The 19,273-nt window shown below is 37.8% G+C and overlaps 1 protein-coding gene across 5 annotated transcripts; it reads right to left on the bottom strand.

Annotated features, from left to right (window-relative positions):
• Nucleotides 1–664: 664 nt before the first annotated feature.
• Nucleotides 665–18,857, bottom strand: TMEM196 (transmembrane protein 196). Of its 5 annotated transcripts, none has more exons than XM_013095447.5 (5): nucleotides 18,299–18,857; nucleotides 7,850–7,906; nucleotides 5,778–6,032; nucleotides 3,935–4,008; nucleotides 665–1,536 (listed from the first exon to the last, which is right to left on the bottom strand). In XM_013095447.5, the coding sequence occupies exons 1-5, from the start codon at nucleotides 18,461–18,463 to the stop codon at nucleotides 1,530–1,532; spliced, it is 558 nt and encodes a 185-aa protein (XP_012950901.1). In that variant the 5' UTR covers nucleotides 18,464–18,857; the 3' UTR covers nucleotides 665–1,529. The 5 variants fall into 5 exon arrangements, with proteins under 5 accessions (XP_012950901.1, XP_012950902.1, XP_012950903.1 ...); XM_013095448.5 differs by having other exon boundaries at nucleotides 18,305–18,857; XM_013095449.5 differs by having other exon boundaries at nucleotides 18,317–18,851.
• Nucleotides 18,858–19,273: the final 416 nt, after the last annotated feature.

Below are 19,273 nucleotides of genomic sequence, written 5' to 3'. Positions count from 1 at the left end.
AAATTCACAAAACAATTTAACATAATTCCTACGGGTTTTTATGGCAAGACTTGAACTCTACTCTAGACAGCCTGGGTAGAATAATAAAGGAACTTATTTTACAACTAAAAATACAACTTTGAATATTCCTTATTGACTGTGTCTTTAAAACATGCTGTCCATTCAACACGTGCACCAGTGGTAGGAAAGATTCTATTGACACCTGTCTGGGCATGTGGGTATACATCACCAGATGTTGCCAGTCATCAACAATGCCTGCATCTCAAACTGATTCTGAAGTTGTGGGCTTTACAGTGCTGTCATAAACTCACTGCATAACATTTAAGTGTTTTTATAGGAATGTCTTATATGTACATTATGCTCTGTTTGTTCTGTTACAGAAAGCATCTTCCATTTTTTGTGACTATATGAGCCAGTAGATCCCACAATAGAGTTTGGAGTTGGTTAAAGTTTCTGTCTGAACATTTATCAGACCCCAAACTTCGTTGTGGGTGTTGAGAACAGCCAGAATGTCCTGACCTTGGTAATACTTCTGTTCAAACTACCTTACTTCCTTTCTGAGGTTGTTTCATCCCTTTAGGAACCTGTTAATGTGTTATGCAAAACCGCAAGCATGGTGGTTCAGCCTTACAGGTGTTTCTAAAGAGAAAAAAAATATTTAAAATTACTGTTTTGGACTTCATTTTATTTGTCATCTTTTATGAACAAATTACGAAATATACTTCATTCACAAATTGGAAATATTTACAATTTCTTTACAACAAGGCATTGTTGAGGTTTTGATTTATGGCGTTCTTAGAGCATTCTGTCTTTCAAAACAAAGACATTGGTGTTGTTTTCAGCACACTGTTCATTTACACTCTGCATGTGAAATGGGAGCATTTTGGAGGAATAATTTGCACTGTTTTTTTAATACAATCTACTGGGCAAAATGAGGCTGGATGCATTTGCAATGTGGGGAGGAGGGCTGTGCATATGCATTGCTGGTACCATGCCACGTGATCTGAAACCATCATGTTACATCAGATGCTGCTAACTGGGGAGGACAAGAAGATTGCCCTGAGCCATCCTTCCTCTGCCCTCTTCCATCTCTTCAGGAATCCTGTGACTGGGCTAAATGTGGTCCAGTTGTCCAGTTGAATTATTTCATTATTTTTTTCTGTTTTTTGAGTCTTCATGAGAAAAGTCTTGAGAAGTCCATCAAAAAAACAAACAAACAAACAAAACAAAAAACAAAAACAAAAACAAAAACAAGAGTAGCCAGAAAGTGAATAAATATTGTATATCCGCAAAATGTTTAGAAGACAAATTTTGAATGTTTCTAAAAGGGAAATGCAACTGTGCTGTTCTGCAGTTGTGACTGGAGTCATAAAAGCTAAGATACTTCCATTTTCTCAATTTCTTGGAGTAAATTTTCTTTTTCCTGAAGAAAATTCTAAAACCACTTCATTCCATGGAACTTTAAAAAACCCTTTAATATACACTTCCATTATAAATCAGATGTGGGCCTCCATTGCTTAGGTTGTCTGTCATTTCCTGCAACAAGAATAGAAAACATTGATTAAAACTAAAATTAATTTATGATGTTTGAAATTTAGTTAGCTAAGGTTGTAATACCTAACAAACTCTGAATGTTTTGCATTCAGAAAAACTTTACATTTTTTATTTGGCTTCATAAATGTCACTGTAAAAGAAAGTAATCACATTTCTTCCTACATAAATTAAGTACATTTGAAGGCTGCTAGACTCATTGACACTGATTGAGTCGGACATTACTCTCAGACCACATACACAGCATTGATGGCATCCGTGCAAGTTTTGTGATGTTGTCCTTTAAAATGCCTCAACTTAAACTTGTGTAGTAATCTACAAAGGAAAAAGATGGTAATTAAGTCTTCATTTCTGTTCAAACCTTTTTCCCATGCTGACATATTACAAACAGATGCCATTTGATGCTGGCTGGGACAGACATTTAGGCATGAAGGTCTAGATCCAAATAGGATCTAAGGGTTTTGACGCCTGAGTGGAGGCTGCTTGCCTTGGGATGGGACTGATTTTGGTTTTCCCTTAATATACCAGACTACAGTTTTAGCAGTTCAGCAGTTGCTGCTCAAGTGGCAGATGAGTCATCCCAAAGTAAGCTGACCTGCTCATGAGTCAGAATCCTAAGGCACCTAAAACAAGATTTGTTTGGAGTTAGATTTTCTAAATCTCAGATTGCAGTCCAAACAATGCCTACTTAGCAGCTGTGTAAGCCTGCAGATGACTACATTCATTAAGCACTTGTCTGACCTTCAAGGCTGCAAAGCCATGTGGAGTTTATGCTCAGAACTGCCTAATTTTAAGCAGTCCTAAGCTTTTTTTCTTTTTTTCTTTTTTTTTTTTTTTCCCCTCACCAAATTGAATCAGGATGCAAACATAAAGTGATCTGCTGCTTATGTCCAATGACAGATCCCAGAGAACATCCAACTATGCCAAGAGGAATAGTCATGAATAAAAATGCAGTTTTGGCTATTCTTTTTAGAATTCAGGTAGATGAGGTAGAGTTGCCACTGTTATGCTAATTCTAAAATTTTTGCTTGAGAACCAATAGCTCTTTTCTGCATGGGAAGATTAAAATTAACCTCTTCTACCTCATAGGTACAGTTGGAGGAAATGTTGAAGAAAAGGGATGTGGTTTTCACCATTCTTGTGGAGGTTTCTATGAAGAAAGTAAAGCAAGATTCACTGGGTTAAAAAGACAGGAAAGGACAGAAAGAAAAACTCTAACTCTATAGCATCAAGGCTGAGATACTTTGTAAAGAGAAGGAAATTATAGGGCCTGGCCTTTATTTCCAGTTTTCCCCTTTCTCACTTCTCCCCTTATTTCCTCCATAATATTTCATTTATAAATAACTAGGGATACAGAGACCAAAACTCAGTTTCATATTAAGTGGAAGCGCTGGTGCCTCCTCTCTCAGGTTTTACCACCTACATTTTAAAATAGATCACAGGACTTAATTGTTCCCTGCACTTTTTTCTGAAAGAAGGGACATGCTATTCTTCTCTACAAAGTAAGCTTAGGGCCATCAAACCAAATAGACTTGCCAATCAATAATCTGTAATCAAGCACAAGCTTCAAAGAAAAGAAGGCATGTAAACTTTCTGAGCATTTTCTATCACCCAACTCTTCATTTGGCAGGTGATGGTGCTGGATGCTTTCACATGGTGTCTTATTCTTCTTATGAACTGAAGAGGAAACTGATGCATGCCTAACACTGAACTTGGGATTCCTGTCTGGAGACTGCCTGCTCTGAAACAAGGCACTGCAGCTGTCAGTTTGTAAGTGTCTAAATGCTTTGTGGGTTCTAAGCTGAAGGTATTGGTCAGCTGGGAAAGGGAACAAGAATACCAAACCACGTAATATTAACTCTCAATTAGCCACAAGTAAAAGGTACTACTCTGTTGGAAGGCAAGCCACGAGTGAGTGACAAAGTGTATGATTCCTTTTGTCACTTTTATCACTTGAATCCTCCGCAGACATTAACTGTTAGAATACCACCTTAATATCAGAAAATATTGAAAATAATTTATTTTCCCCAATATTTATATCCTCAAAAATAAAAGTATTAATAAATTAAAAAAAAAAAATGTTTCTGAATTCAAGAAATGAAGGAGCACACGGGTTAGAAGCAGAGTGAGTTAATGGTGGCAACATCCAAACCGGAGAATTTGGATGTCTGTAACTAGGGTGAATATTTTAAATACTCAACTTACTTCCAAATTGCAGCATTCACCACGTAGAATTATGTCACCACCTGGAAGCACTGTTCCTGACTCAGAGAGATGTCACAGCATCAGCCAACTTTGATTAGCTGAAGCTATGACTTCCTCTTAGAGGTGGCACTTCCTGAAGTGACATAACAACATGGTAGCTCCCTAGTGTTCAGCGTACCTTGGAGGTAACTCTGGTGTCGGGGGAACCACCGGGCAGCTGGGCAGGTCGGTTATTTCAATACCCCTCAATCTCTAATATAAATATAACAATTATACAATAAATATAGCACAAATAAATGCACATGCAGTACATGTCTATATTACTGTATACCAGTATAAATATACGAAATATTCTTATATATAAAACACTTTACAACTATTTTTATAAATTAGGGCCTAATTTGACATAACTTTTTACGTTGTTAAGTTGCCTTCGTTATTTTTTAAGGGCATGCCTTGAGCATGCACTCAGACCCGCCAGCAGCAGGCGGTCCCACACAGGCTGTAGGCCTGAGAAGTCCCAGATCAGGTCATCTATGCATGCATACTTAATCCTACAAGACACGTGCAGTGAGTCCACCAGTGGTGCTCATCCCGCATTCACCCAAGATAGATGGGCATCTGGCAGTCCTCACTGCTAAGTGTGCAAAACCTCAACAGGCAAAGAAATGGGGCAGTGATCTACTGCTGTGTATGGTCATCTCCTGCCCAAAGTGACAGGGCAGGGCTTACATTTTGAAGCATTTTTCTTGCCAAGCCATTTCTTTTGTCTGTACCTTTTTCTCTCAGATGGGCTTCATCTTGTTGAGGCAAGAGCCTCTTCGAAAGGCAGGATCTAGCCTACCATCTGCAAGACCTATGTAGCTCATCAGAATTATACTTCATTTTAAAATGAGAGGGAGAAATTTATTTTTTCACTAGATTTTAGGTTGCTGTTGTAATCTATACTAAATAAGTTTTTTAAATGTGTTTAAAACATTTTCTAAAGTGAATTCATTATATATTTCTAATTGTCTCGTTTCATTTAAAAAAATAAAACAGAATAGTGACAAGTAATTTTTACATAATGGACAATTAGTTGCTCTATTGTGTTTTATTGGAGAATCTTAAAACATGCTACACTCTGAATAAATTTATCCTTTGCTTTTCAGAGGTCTCAGTAATTAAACTTAACTGTAATGTAAACTGGCACATGGCAGTTTAGGTGGGCAGTCTGCATGACTTTTATTCATTTCTCTAGTCATTGCTCAAACGAAAAACACTGGATACTAAACCAAGACGTAAAGAATGGGGTGTCAGTAAATATCTTACTCCTTGAAAATTAATCACATCCCTAACTCTGAAGAAGCTGATTTCAATAATTTTATTTATTTATTTATTTATTGTCCCTGTGTGCTTAACTTTGAGATCTTAAATTTCAGCACCTAAGCATGGACTGAGACACCATGGTAAACTTCATTTTAACAGAGAAAGGAAATAAATGCTCAGTGCTGCTGCAGATCAGACCGGTTTCATTTACATGTCTAAATATGCCTTAGGTGCTTAGGTTTAGTCTTCTAGGTTTTTTAGCTGCGGATTTTGTGTTTAAATAACCTACTTTATAAGCTGAGTACTTGTGAGAGGAAGAAATTGATTAAATCCTGGAAGCATGCAATGATGTTACAGAAAGCATTCTGTGCTTTTTCACAGTACAATACATGATAATCCATATTAATAAGGCTTCCAATTATTTATGAAGTGCTATATTTAGCAACTAAACCCCTTGATAGCTATACAATGGAATTATGTTGAAAATGGATGTACTTCATTGAAATGGATGTACTGCAAATATACAGTACATAAAAATAGCCTCATATAACGCAATACAATAAAGCTCACACAGAATGGCAGTTTCATTTCCCAGAAGCTCTTTCTCATATATAACTAAAAATTGAATACACCCATTGCCAGTTGTATACATTAAGACATACAGTAGCTTTTTTTAAGGGAAGCAGAACAAATAAGAAAGACACACAACTCACTTTTTCTGCCATTTCATGGGAGTGATGCAATGAATGTTCTCTTTCTGAGAACATACGCCTTTGTTCATAGCTGGCTAGCCGACAAGTGAGCCATGAAGAAAGGGTGCAACCACCAATTCCAATGCATGCAAGAGACATGGAGGCAAGATGCAAAGAATAGAGAGCAGATGACTTCTTTGTCAGAGCACGAAGAAATTGAAAATTTAAAATTCCTCCGATAAGTCCACAGATGCAACAGGCAGAAAAAAGGATCATCTGTCAGGAAAGACAAGAGAGGTTATGTCACAGTAACATTTCTCAGAGACAGATTCATTCATATAAAAAATTTGACTAACCATAACTCAGTACTTTGATAGCATCACAGATTGCAAAGAACTTCACTGACATTCATTTTTTAACTCCCACTGGTCCCACGGGACTCTGAGGGAATACAATACCCTCTGGTGTCCAAGAGTTAAGATTGATGTTGCATGTAAGATAAAGTTACGTAGAATTAGTTGCCTGTGTTAAAAACTAGACAATGTAAGGACTAATAAGACACAAATCTTCTGATTTCCAACGTTTAATTAAAAATAACAACATGACAATGTGTCATAATTTTCTATTGGGCGGTTTCTCACTAATTCTCAGGAGTGAATGCCTCATGTATTTGCAGTGAGTTTCTCTTGCTTTATGTAACAACCAACTGTGCCTCTTGTTCAGTTCTAGTTTGTTCAGTCTGTTAGCAAATTGGAGACTTCCTACAGCTTTTGTGGGTCTTCAAACATGCTGAAGGTGAATGTGCTGGACAAAGAAGCAACAGAATCAACCACAAATCTATGCAGCTTTACAGAAGGTCAGTGTGGACTAAATTTTTTTGCTTTATTATTATTATTATTATTAATAATAATGTGGTTAAAATGTTTCTGGAAACTTTAGAAGGAAGTGAAACAGGCTGCAATTAATGAGACATGTTTAAAGACCTCATTGCTTTAATCACAAAGATGCCATCTCTGGTTCAGGATGTCCTTGAGCCACAAATCACATGAGGCTGAAAGACCTTATTGCTAAATGATTGCCTTATTCACTTCCCTAGATGCTGCTGGTCTGACAGACATTTGTCTAGATGGACCTTTGATGTGATTCAGTATGGTTTTGTATATATGCTTCTGTTGTGGAAACAATTTATGGAGCCTCACAGACTGCTTCTGTACACAGCTGAGATGAGAATTTTGTCAGTGAAGCGGCATTCACTCTGCAGTCCACTAGCGAGTCACTATTACATGAGACCAGCAGAACAGACAGCTTTTAGAAACTGAGTATGGTCTATATCCTTTAAGAAATGAGGCCGCAATCGTAACAGGGTTTAGGGTAATTCATTGATATTTGAAAATAATAAGAGAGAGATGTTGATTCCCTTCACACTTACAGTTATTTTACATGGCTTACATTTGTGCATGGCACGATAACCAAGCTGACTGAGGATTAAAGCCAGACATTATAACTTACAATAAGATCAAGTCTTTAACATAAAGACAAAATTCTGCAGTGATTTGTGTTGCAATCACACCATTTTGCTGCAGTCAGAAAAATGACTATACTTCTTACTCTTAGAAGAAACAGAAGATATCCATCATCATTTTAAAACTTTTTCATTATTCTGATTGTGAAAAGAACCATGAACAGTGAACAATATCTAAAATCAAACTTGTTCAGCAACCTCATTGAGTTGGTAGCCCAGTCATGCCACACTTTACAGAAATGGTTTCCTGAAGGAAAGAAGATACAATCCACTGCTGAGGATCTCTTTCTTGACTTGTCATTGATTTATGTGAAGAGGTTTTCCATCCAGACAGGGATAAATTTGGATATATGGCTTAAATTGGCATGACCTAAATAGGGCATTTCAGAAATGCTTTGTGTTGCCTGATGAACCCAAAGTGCTGATTGTTTTCTTTGGACTGCTGGCTTGCAATATTTAGTGATTTTTTAGCAGAAACACTTGGACACAGTTTGTGCTAAGTAAAGTGTTCAACTTAGATAAGTATGCCTTTCAAATACTTGTGTGTTATAAGTGTATTGGAAAAACTTACAACAAGTCCAGATTTTTTTTTGGCGCACAATATTCCACATATGCCACAAAGCAGAAACTGAAAAGGAAAAACAAACAAACAATTATTTCATCATTAAGGTCTCAAGTTTAAATCCTGCTGTGTTGCTTTAGTGGTGACCACAACAGTAAGCTAGGCAATGGTTATAGTTGTTGTCAGCATTTTTATTACAAACCTTATGACTCAGGAAGTTATACCTCAGCCATAAACTTATACAAGAAGAAACTAGATTGGGAAGGCAGACTGAGGATGATTAGTCATAAAAATAGAAAAAAGTAGAGAAAGAAAGCAGGCCTACTTTTAAACTGCTTGAATAAACAAAATATGAAAAAAAAAAAAAAAAAACATAATTGTGCCAGATAAAGATGTCTTTATACTTTTTTTTTTTTTTTTTAAATAATTTATTTTATTAGAAAATAAGTTTAGTAAGGTAGTAATCAGTGATCCAAATCCTACTTCATCTACTTTCAATCCTACCTAATGCCCTAATCCTTCAGTGTGAACCACTGAGGGATTGTGTATGGACTGTTGTCCTCAAAACAGTGGACCTCAAGGCAAGAATGCAGGTCAGTCAGCTCTGTGGGTGCAAATGTAAATACCAAGTACATCTGTTGATGTGGCTACAGTGAACATGCAGGAAAAAACTGTTGCAGAGTCTGGATAGCACACTCTGCAAGAGATCGTGTGAAGGGATCTGTCCTTTTTCATGTAGTTCCCTTTCACAAACTGATCTGTCAGTCGTGACATCAAGTATTAGGCAAGAAGTGATTAAAACACAAAACAAAAGAAAACATACAACCCCATACCAGCTCTTATGAATAAAACTTAATGTGTTGTAGTGACCTGTGTCAAAGACAAAGATGTTCTCTGATGTCTCTATTTCCTCATACAAGTTCAATGAGGGAAACAGGGAACAGCCCCTGAGAGAGCAATCGCGGTAGGAACTACACGAATTGTATAAAAGCAATAAGGCCTTCTCCAGGTGTCTGCAATACTGTCAAAAGGTTCCTTCAATACCTCATAAACTCCATTGTTAAGAAAACTATGCTACTTATTTTCAGTAAAGCTGAAAACCAAACACCCCTACTGGAAAGTAATTTTGTAGTTTTAAGACTGGATTTTTCCACATCCTTTTTGCACTGAGGTGGTGTTTCTAGTAAAAAGCTTTAGCTGTCCTTGATTTAGGATTAAGTCACAGAACAGGCTTGGCTATTACATAAGAGAAAAAAAAATTAAGCAGTTTCTCAGTATTGTTCAGGGTCCCTATGATATATTACATATGTACATAATTTGCTTACCAGAATGTTGCAACTTCAGTATCCCAGTTGAAGAGCTGCTTTACTACACAGTTTATCTCCCTTTAGCCAAAGTTGTTTGTGCATGTAGCTAGGCATAAGCCTCGAGATGTATTTTTACTCTGAGTTAGGCCATTGAATCAGTTCCCCACAGTTAATATATTTTCATTTTATACATTATTTACCTCTATACTAAGCATGGGATGTGAATTTAATACCAATCTAATCATGTAAATGGCTGGGTCATGGCACTGAATAGCTCAGGACATGTACTGCACAGCTGGTAATTGCTACTAGAGCTCACCAGTTGGAATAATAATAATAAAATCAAATGAACATGAAGGGCTCCCTCTGCCCCTTTCCCATAGGTAGGGAAGATTTCAACTAATAACTATCACACCTGCTTTGTATGTTATTACTCAAGCTTTCTGTGAAGTTTTAATATTTCACTCCCAATTCTGTCCTTGCTTCAACTCAAGCCATGCTTCAGGTTTTGATACGTAGTGCTTTCCATTTTTCAACATTCATGCAGAAAGCTCGAAAAATTATTTATTTGGAACATCACTGTAATTAAGTTTTATTCAGTCAGTCTTGATAAAGCAGACTAATAATATCATTTCTCTCTGTAGTGATTGAATAGGATTAAAAGGAAAAAAATGTATAAAGAAAATCTTATAAGGAAAAAAATGTATAAAGAAAATCTTATGAGTTTTAGGAAGTTTATGTAAAGGATCTGGAAGATACCATCAAAAGCAGTTTCAACTTATAACAAGTGTACCTTAACTAGATTAAAAATAAAATGTTGTACATTTCCAAAGATGTGTTTCTGATAATTTCCCTTCCAAACTAAAAGAATACGTCACTCATTTTTTTATTTTTTATTTTTAAAAAGAGTTGCCTGTTAAAATAAATTGATTTTTTATCATTAATTTCAATTGGAGAAGACTTTCTGTTTCCATTGTATTCTATCCAGAAGGTAAAAATAGGACAGTCTGTGATGAACATGCTATATTAGTCTTGCACATGACCAAAGGAGAAACAAGGAAATTACAGGTTCCCTTAGCATTAGAACCCACCCATTTGGGCAGTTTTACCATTCTTTATTGTTTTTCAAGGATGGGACATACAATCTTCCAAATCACCATTATACGGTGCCAGATGCTTATGTTACCAAGGATACTTTCCTGTTGAAATCCAAAGAATAGTGAATAAGCTGATCTGCAAGACCTAAGATACTGGCTTCCATAAAGTAAGGAGTGACCCTGTTATTCCATAGACATTAAAGTATCAGAAGGGATTATCTGGAGTAATATTTTATTGCATCAGGGTCTGTATTTTCTATACATCTCTGCATATCTACTCTCTCTCTCTCTCTCTCTCCACACACAGGAAATAAGGTGCCCTGTAGTTAAAGAACTCAACAGAGACATCAGACAAATTGAATTTTCCTAGTTTTTACACATTCTTCTCTGTGAGCTTCCAAAGGTTATGCCAAATTTTTATAATTCATATGACTACAAGACAAGAAAGTTATAAAACTGGATGCACTACTGTTCATGAAGGTACTAAAAATCTTGGAATCAAAACATTTTGGCAGTAGCAAAGGGTCAGTATTATTATTATTATTTTTTTTTTTTTGAGATAACAGTGTGTCACACTCACACAGTAAAGGCTTGCCCAAAAAACTGTATGGTTATTTATTTATGACAGCAGGCATTTTGCTATTAAAACCAATGGATGAATTTGAACCAGTGTCAGGAAATTAAACCTCATGCCATGCTTTGAAAATGCTTATCTCTCTCTTCTAAGGCTGTAGAAGATTCTGATCCACTGGAAACAATGGAAACCTGCTTTACAAAGAGAATATTCGCATTACCTGGGGCATGAAGACGCTGCTCATGCAGAGTTGCCTTACCCAGGCTTCTCAATATACAGAGCTCTAGAAAGGCTGGGAAGTCATGGTACATTGGGGAGTTTTAGGTTGGATGTTAGGAAGAACTTCTTTACCGAAAGGGTTTTTAGACATTGGAACAGGCTGCCCAGGGAAGTGGTGGAGTCACCATCCCTGGAAGTCTTTAAAAGATGTTTAGATGTAGAGCTTAGGGATATGGTTTAGTGGGGACTGTTAGTGTTAGGTCAGAGGTTGGACTCGATGATCTTGAGGTCTCTTCCAACCTAGAAATTCTGTGATTCTGTGATTCTGTGATCATTGACTCTGATCATATGACTCTGATCATTGCTTTTTGATAGATCAGCCAGTGGCTCAGGATATTAATGAATTTTAATTAATGAATATTAAAATTAACGAATATTTATTTATTTATTGGTAGTGCTATAGTAATTTTCTATAACATTTCTGGGGTTCTGAAGTTATGGTCAACAGTAGTGAAAAGTAGATGGGAGAAGCTACACTCACTTTTTGTACCAATAAAAGGTTGTGAGTATGCATCAGACTGAAAAGGAATTTCCTGTGTTCTGGTTTATTTTTTAATTTTGAGTTCTTCTCTTTTATAATACTGCCAACTGGAATACAGCCATCAGGGGCTCTGCTGTCTTGCCACTCCCTGTCTATTTTTGGCTATTTTGAAAGACTTTGTCATGTCAATATACCATTACTATTTAAACTTGACTTTTAACAGTTGAGATACTTTTGGCTGCATTATACCCATGACTAATACTGCCATGCTGAGGTTCACTCCTTTTTGGATAATCATTGGTTATACTCCACTGATTTTTACTAATCTCTTGGACTCTTTAAATATAGTAAAATTTTCTATGTCAAACTTGAAGTAAATTAAGGCAAACACTCTTACATTAAATACAGTAAATCAAGAGTGGAAAAGAAATATACCATTGAAGACTGAAGATCAAATGTTCAAGTGTTCAAAACTTACGCTGAGAATAAGGCTAGAATATTTCATGAAGGATAAGCTAAATGAATAAGCCCTCCAAAATGCACTAGGAGTTAGAGAGGGACTTGTTGAAGCTATGTTTCACTGTTGGATTTTTTTTTTCTTTTGTGATTATGATTCATCAGAAAATTCTTAAGAAGCTAAAAGATCAACATCTCACTTAAAAACAAAACAAAACAAACAAACAAACAAAACACAAACAACTACATATATCACTATTTGCAAGTAATTCCTTTTTTTTTTCTGGGGTAACTTTTGGTTGCAGATGTAGTCATACCTCCTATGATACATGCTATTTCATGTCAAGACTATCACAGAGAGGCAGGAACTGAATATATCACCTGATAATAGGAACAGAACCTCTCTTGGATGATGGGTTAAAAAATAATAATTAAAAAAATGTTACAAAGCACAAAAGCCTCTGAGACTGCTTTTGAAACTCAGTGGACTGTGAGTGTCTCTGTCCCCCTTCCAGGAAGATTTTCCAGGAACCTAGCAGAGTCAAAGTCCTCCTGTTAGTGTGAGTGTGATTGCAAAGTGATGCATTAGTGTCTATTTGCCTGTGGACCCTTTGCCATTCACACTGTGTCTGTGCCTGCCTTTGTTCAATATATGCACATTTGGCCTGTTGAACTTTGGAATAAAGAATCAAAGACCTCCCAGAAAAAGAGAATGTTTATTTTGAGCCTGCTTTAATTTTTTATATTAAGTACGGTCTTGAAACAAAACCTCAGATCCAAACACCCAGAAATTTTGGTAAGGAGGCTGAAATCTCAATTTAGAGTCAAGTTTTGTGGTTTGGATCAATCCCTATTTCATATTTGCTGAAACAGAAAACTTGGCTTCATTCACTTTCTCCTGGAAAAAAAAGAGGACTTTCTTAATTGTATTATGAAAAAAAAAATCAGAAAATAAAAACAAAAACAAAAACAGTTTCAGTTGTATTTGCAGGGAGCCAAATTTGTTGGTTTCCATCATGCAGAAGAAAATGAACTGTTTTTATGCTGTATATTAAACCTAGGAATTCTTTATTTTTATTTTTTATTTTATTTTTTTTTTAAGGAGGCAAAAAGGCAAAAGTAATAGTGTAATTCCCTTGAGAAAATGAAAACTGTCTATGGGAACTCTTTCTGGAGAGACTGAATAAAATGTTAGAGAAAACCATTGAATATAAGGACAATTTGATTGCCAGTTATTATTCATGACAAAGAAACTCAGAATACACCCATTGTATAGAGAGCCCTCCAGCATTCCAGGTCATCCATATGTATTTGATGAAATAGAGGAAGGGAGATTATTCCAAATCTGAGTTGGATTAGTGTTTCCTTTCATATGTTTCTAGGCCTTCAAAGATACTTTAAAAATGGGAAGAGCTTTTCAGAAGAACTTGGGGAAATTTAGAAGTGGGTCTCTGGACCTGTCATAGGTGGTTCACAAAACCCCTGGCTATCTGGAAAAACACTCAACTTCTCAGTGCAAAAGAAGAGTATTACTTGTTTAGGATTTACTTTAGAATAACAAACAGTAAATAATGTTTAATTATCCTATTTTGTATTAAATACTTAGAGCATGATTGCTTGTTTCTTGAAAACTAACGAATTAAGAATAATTTGCAGTAGGTGAACTAGAGTCTTAAAAAAACATTTTAACATATGCTTAAGTCAATCTATATTCAGCAGATTCTCTTAAATACAAATCAGGCACTAGAAGGCTGCTTGAACAGGCCAGCTTGAAGAACGGCATGTGCTTCTGGAAGGTCTGAATGATAAAGAAAACCTGCTGAAAGACTCCCGAGCTCTGGTGAATTGTCCTGGTTCCACATAAGGCAAGCAGCTGCCACGCTTGGTACATCCTCCTTCGTGTACAGAACAGAACGCTCTCCAGTTTCTACCGAGCTCACTGACAGTGCTGAAATTAATTTCATTAGGAGCAGGAGCCAGCCAGAAATATGGCCAGTTTGATGAAAATTCAATGCACATGTTAAAATAAAGTAGGATCACATCTGCATTTTGTCTGCATGCTGAACAATAATGTGGTTTTTTTTGTGCGTGTTCCTTTGAAAAAAATAATTTGACCGTTCTTTTCCAAAAGAAACTTGGCAGCAGTAAAAACTAGATGTAAAAAAAATGAATGTTTTAAAATTTTAGGCCACCAACATTGATTTAACAGTCCAAAATAATAGTCTTGCTCTGGGAGAGTTCCCTACTGACTGAACCTTAAGACTTCCCTTCAAGTACTGTATTAAAAAAAAAAAATAGTTGAAATTGACTGTTACAAGCGACATCTTGGAGCATATTTCTGATACCAAACTATAAATGCTGATTTTTCATGGGCAGGAAGAATTCCATACTGCTATGATCACAAATAAAGGGAATAGTAACTCTGCTCCTACAGACAGACAGACAGACAGATAAACATCCAGAGAATGCACATCAGTTAAACACATTTAGATATTTGTCTTTATAAGGGAAGAGACTATCATTCTTGAGGGGCATAACCAGAAGTGAATCATCAGGTATTTCTCTTCTAAGTAAAAATAGATGACATGCTTGACTAAGATGTGGCTTTTGTCTCATTCTCTTTCTTTCTTGCTGTGAGGGTCTTGTTTATAGCAATAATTTATTCACCACTGCAGAATAAATGAGAACTAGAGCCATATACATATGTGTGTGTAAATATATAGACACTAATCATAGTGACTAATATGTTCCAAATATAAATGGGAGAGTATGTGGCCATTGAAAAAATATCAGTGAATATGTTTTGAAAGATTATGTTCTGATTTTTTCTTTGTATAAAATCCTTTCCAACAGATGGCTGTCATTCTTGCTGTGTTGTGGTAGTGGTTCAACATGCTCATGAGCTAGATCATTTCTATGGTACCTCACATAGTTGAATTGGAACAATAGATTTCAAAACTATATCTCAGTTTCTGGTTACAGAAATCTGGGAGACACTGATAATAGCCTGTGGAGTAGATCATAATGCAATCATAACAAAAAAAAAAGAAAATCCAGAAAGCAACAACATATCCATCTTAAGATATTCTTGAACTATATATTATTTTTTAACCTAGTAGCCATGGAAATTTTTTAAAAGACTGCATATGATATGAAAGAAATCAGTCAGTTGTCTCCACATGTTCTAGATAATTTAAGAAGTCATTCTCACCTTCAGCTGTTTTCTTTTGGCTACTTTTTAAACAACTCGTAGCATCTTAATCTAGCTCAAATCCAATGAGAACAACAAATGTTTTCCCATTTCCATGCATTTTTGATATAGACATTCCCTAGGTTTTCCATTTCTTCACTGTTGTCTACTCCACTTTCTGTGGCTTGCTCATGTATAATGCAGAGCATTCAATGATCAGAGCATTTCAGCCCATGCTTAACTTCACTTGTATCTCTAATCCCATGGGTGGGATTCACATCCTTAAAGTCAGTTATGCTAGTAAATTATCTGGCTGAAAGATGACAATGAAAAAAGAAAAAAAAAAAGTAAACTCTTAAAAAGAAAGCTAACATATCAAATAGAAGCCATCACAGGGAGGCAAGTATAGCAGATAGAATGTGCATGATTTTAAGATTCCCAAATGTTAAGAATCCAGGTTAGGGTTTCCATGGTGATGCTATCTTCATCTATTTCCTTATGAACTTGGGCCTTTGCTGAGTTCCACCCACTTAAGTAAAGAGTAAAATAGGGTCAAAAGTTTTTAGAATATTTCCAAATAAATTACTAGAGGAGACATGACACTGTTCAACTTAACTACAGTGTTTTGCATCCCAACATGTCAAAGAAGCAGTTTTTTCCTTTAATTCTATTTTTATTTTCCTCATTGTTTATTTCTCAAGGTGAAACTTTGATTCAAGAATGTGAATCAGATATATATATGATATATATAGATGGTATATATATATATCATATATATGATATGATATATGATATATATATATATATGATATGATATATAATATGTATCATATATATAACATATATATAGTGCATACGTATTGTTTAATACAGCCAACATGAGCTCAGTGTAGGATCCAGTGGGCAGAAAGGTGGGCTATGCCATTTCCACAGCATCATATTCTGAGGATTGTGCAAACAAATCTTTCTCCAATCATTTTACTTTGGACACATTTATTCATGGCCCTAAACATCCCTGGAGACAGGTAGGTCCGTGGCCCTTTTCTTATCCTGTCTTAACCGCCAATTCTCTAGACAGAAGAACACAACCTTACAGACAGTTTGAACTGCTGGAGTGGTACAAAAAGGAAGCCACAAAGGTGAATTTGATCAAAGTTCAACACAAAGTAAGTAAACCTTTATAACGATGTCACCCCAGTCTGTGCAGTGCTGTGATTTCTCATTTCCTCAACTACACGAAAAATAAGATACGTGCTTTCACAGTACAGTTTTTGTGTGTCCTCTCTCTGCCTACCCAGTGTGTTGTTGTTTGCTCAGTTTCTAACAGTTGATGCTGACTCTGGTTGTGGGCATCCTCCACCCACCTGTTACACATTCAAACAAGTCCCTTCAGTTTCCTTTCCATGGCTCTGCACACACATATAGGGAGAATTTCCTATAAACATCTGCAAAATCACTTAATTGTTCTCTGTTTTACTCCTCTCTAAAACTCTACTTACAGACAGCTCAAAATCAGCCAGACTGCTGGTGTGTTAATGCAACCACCTGTTATACCAATCAATTTTGCTTTGCTGTTTCTTTATCTCCTTTAATCCTGCATCTGTCTCTTGCTTTGCTTGTAAAGTCCTTGGAACCAACATCTGATGTAATAGGATCTTAATCTTTGACTAGGATAAACTATGTGGAGTAACAAAAAACATAAAAAAGAATGAAGCAGTTGTGCAGGAAATGTGCATTGTCATGAAATGGGATCAGCTGTGATTGCATTGTCACAAAATGCAACCACTGCATAGAAATCAGATCGCACTGACTGGTCAGGATTCTCTGATTTCACTGAAGCCCAGGATATTATCCTCTGTCATTAAATCCTCGGATAGACACATGTTTTAAAGTAATCTTTTTCTTCATCAGCAATGATCAGCAACCTCCTCCTTTGAACTGATTTTGATAATAGCATTATCTGCTGGCCAGTGTCCTATATTATCATGTCTTCATTCTCCTATCTCGCCTACCTGTTCTGCAGTGCAGAATCATGTGTTTATGTACTGCTACAGATATTTATGACTGTTGTCAATAATTAATAATTATTGACAGTGAGAATATTACACGAAGCACTTTGTCAGAATGAATCTGTAAATTATAGGAGTTAAGCTGATGAATAACCAAGAGTTTGTTGCATTTAACATCTTATCTCAAGCAATACAAATAATGCTTTTAGAAATATTGCTGTTTGATCCAAGCTGGCCAAAACAGCTTTGGAGTTCAAAAATGCCCACTCATGTTTAGGTTGAATATTCGATTTTTCCTTCTCTTTGTTTCATAAATATAAATAACCATCTGGAGGAAAATGCTTCCTAGAAACATGTTTATCTCAAACTGAAAAAAATAAAGGTTTTTGAGAAGTGAGAAATGCTCAATGATATGAACATGTTTCTGCTGTGTTATGAACCTGTTCCTTCTATTAACCCATTATTGGTGTTATTTATTTATTTATTTAAAATTCATTTTACTAGAAGCTCAGGATGCCCAGATCATGAGAACATTTCTTTCATTTTCTTGCCCATTTCCTTTTCCTTTTTTTTTTTTTTTTTTTTCCTCCAAAGGCTCAAAGCTCAGCTGACAAAGCCTTGACATTCATTATTTTAAAACACCCTTTAACAGTCTAGTCCTAAGGTACAGGGCTGTTCTTTTTTAAAAGCAGAGCTCCTAGTCGATTGAAAGATTACAAGCTATGGCCCAGGCTCCTTAATGCTGGAAGCATTCGAGGCATCGGGCTTCCCCAGGTGTGAGAAGGGGTTCACGGAAAGTTCAATCATTTACATCAAAATCAAAACAAGGCAAAAAGCGAGCAAGAAGGGGTCCCCCCTATCCCGACACCCACACGCGGCTCTCTCCCCAGTCCCACGAGCATGCAGACTCTTCCCCATGCACATCGGCAATGGACCCAGCGCGGCTCCCGGCGCAGCATGCACACGCGGAGGGGAAGGCAGGGGAAGGGAGGGAGGGGAGGGTGCCTTCGCACGGTCTGATCATCACCATAAAGAGTTAAAGAGAGAGTGAAATGGCTAACGTACACACACCCCGCTCCATACCGGAGAAGAGTCTCCCAGCTGAGGTTTATGCTCTGTGAGGACCAGGCTGAAACTGACCGCCCCCACGGCCACGCTGGACACCCCTAACCCTATCTCCAGCACGGAGAGCACCAGGAGGCTCCCGATGATCTGGCTGCTGGTGCACATCCTCCCTCGGTCATCCTTCCTTCGCGATCAGCCGGCGAAACCGCGCATCCTCCTTCTCCTCCGCCGCTCCGGCGGCCCTAAAGTGGCCCCCCAAACTTTTCTTCCTTCGCCGGCAGCCTGGGCGGAGCGGCGCATCCGCGGCCGCCGGGGATGCCGAGGGGCGGCGGGGCGGCCCCGGCCCCGCGCAGCAAACGCGCAACGAGCCCGGCAACGAGCCCGGCAACGAGCCCGGCGGCGACGCGGAGCTCTCCAAGGTGCCGGGCCGGCGGCGGGCACGGGGACAGGGCGCCGCCGGCGGCCGGCTGGGCAGCGCGGCGGTATGCAGCACCGCGCCGCTCAGGGGCTGCGCCTCCTCCAGAAGAGTCGACCTTGGCTCATCGCCTCCTGCGCTCTCATTGAAATGACCTCACTGGGATTTTTTTTTTATTATTCCTTTTTTTTTTTTTTTTTTTTTTTTTTTTTTCCTTAACCTCCCCTCTCCCCTCCTCCCCCTCTTCTCTTTTCCCGGGTTGGGGAGTGTGGGGGCCCACCCCGGTGATATTTATGTATGAATCTGGACCCAATGCACGGGCGAGGCGCTACGGCAGCCCCGCCCCAGGGCCACAAGGCACGGCACCTGCCTCCCGTCCTGCCCCCGGTATCCCGCACACCTCCTTCGGCCCGAGCCCACCGGGCTGCAGTGGGACGTGGGAGCCCCCAGGCAGCGTGTCCCTAAAAGGCGAGCCCCCTCCATGGCATGTGCACAGGCTTCCCTCCTCCCAGGCTCTGCTGTCAGGATACAGGAGGAAGTCTATCTTCCCTTTGTATTAG

This window comes from Anas platyrhynchos, chromosome 2 (assembly GCF_047663525.1).
Source record: "Anas platyrhynchos isolate ZD024472 breed Pekin duck chromosome 2, IASCAAS_PekinDuck_T2T, whole genome shotgun sequence".
Lineage (NCBI taxonomy): Eukaryota > Metazoa > Chordata > Aves > Anseriformes > Anatidae > Anas > Anas platyrhynchos.
The sequence above is the reverse complement of the archived record's forward strand: the minus strand, read 5'-3'. Positions and strand labels throughout refer to the sequence as shown.

Bases quoted from the DNA above. Each gene is read 5' to 3' on its own strand.
- TMEM196 (XM_013095447.5), bottom strand. From the start codon at position 18,463: ATGTGCACCAGCAGCCAGATCATCGGGAGCCTCCTGGTGCTCTCCGTG. The intron at 7,907-18,298 runs GTACGTTAGCCA...TTTCCTTTTCAG, and splicing joins CGGTATGGAGCGGGGTGTGT to TTTCTGCTTTGTGGCATATG. The intron at 6,033-7,849 runs GTAAGTTTTTCC...CTTTCCTGACAG, and splicing joins AAAAAAAATCTGGACTTGTT to ATGATCCTTTTTTCTGCCTG.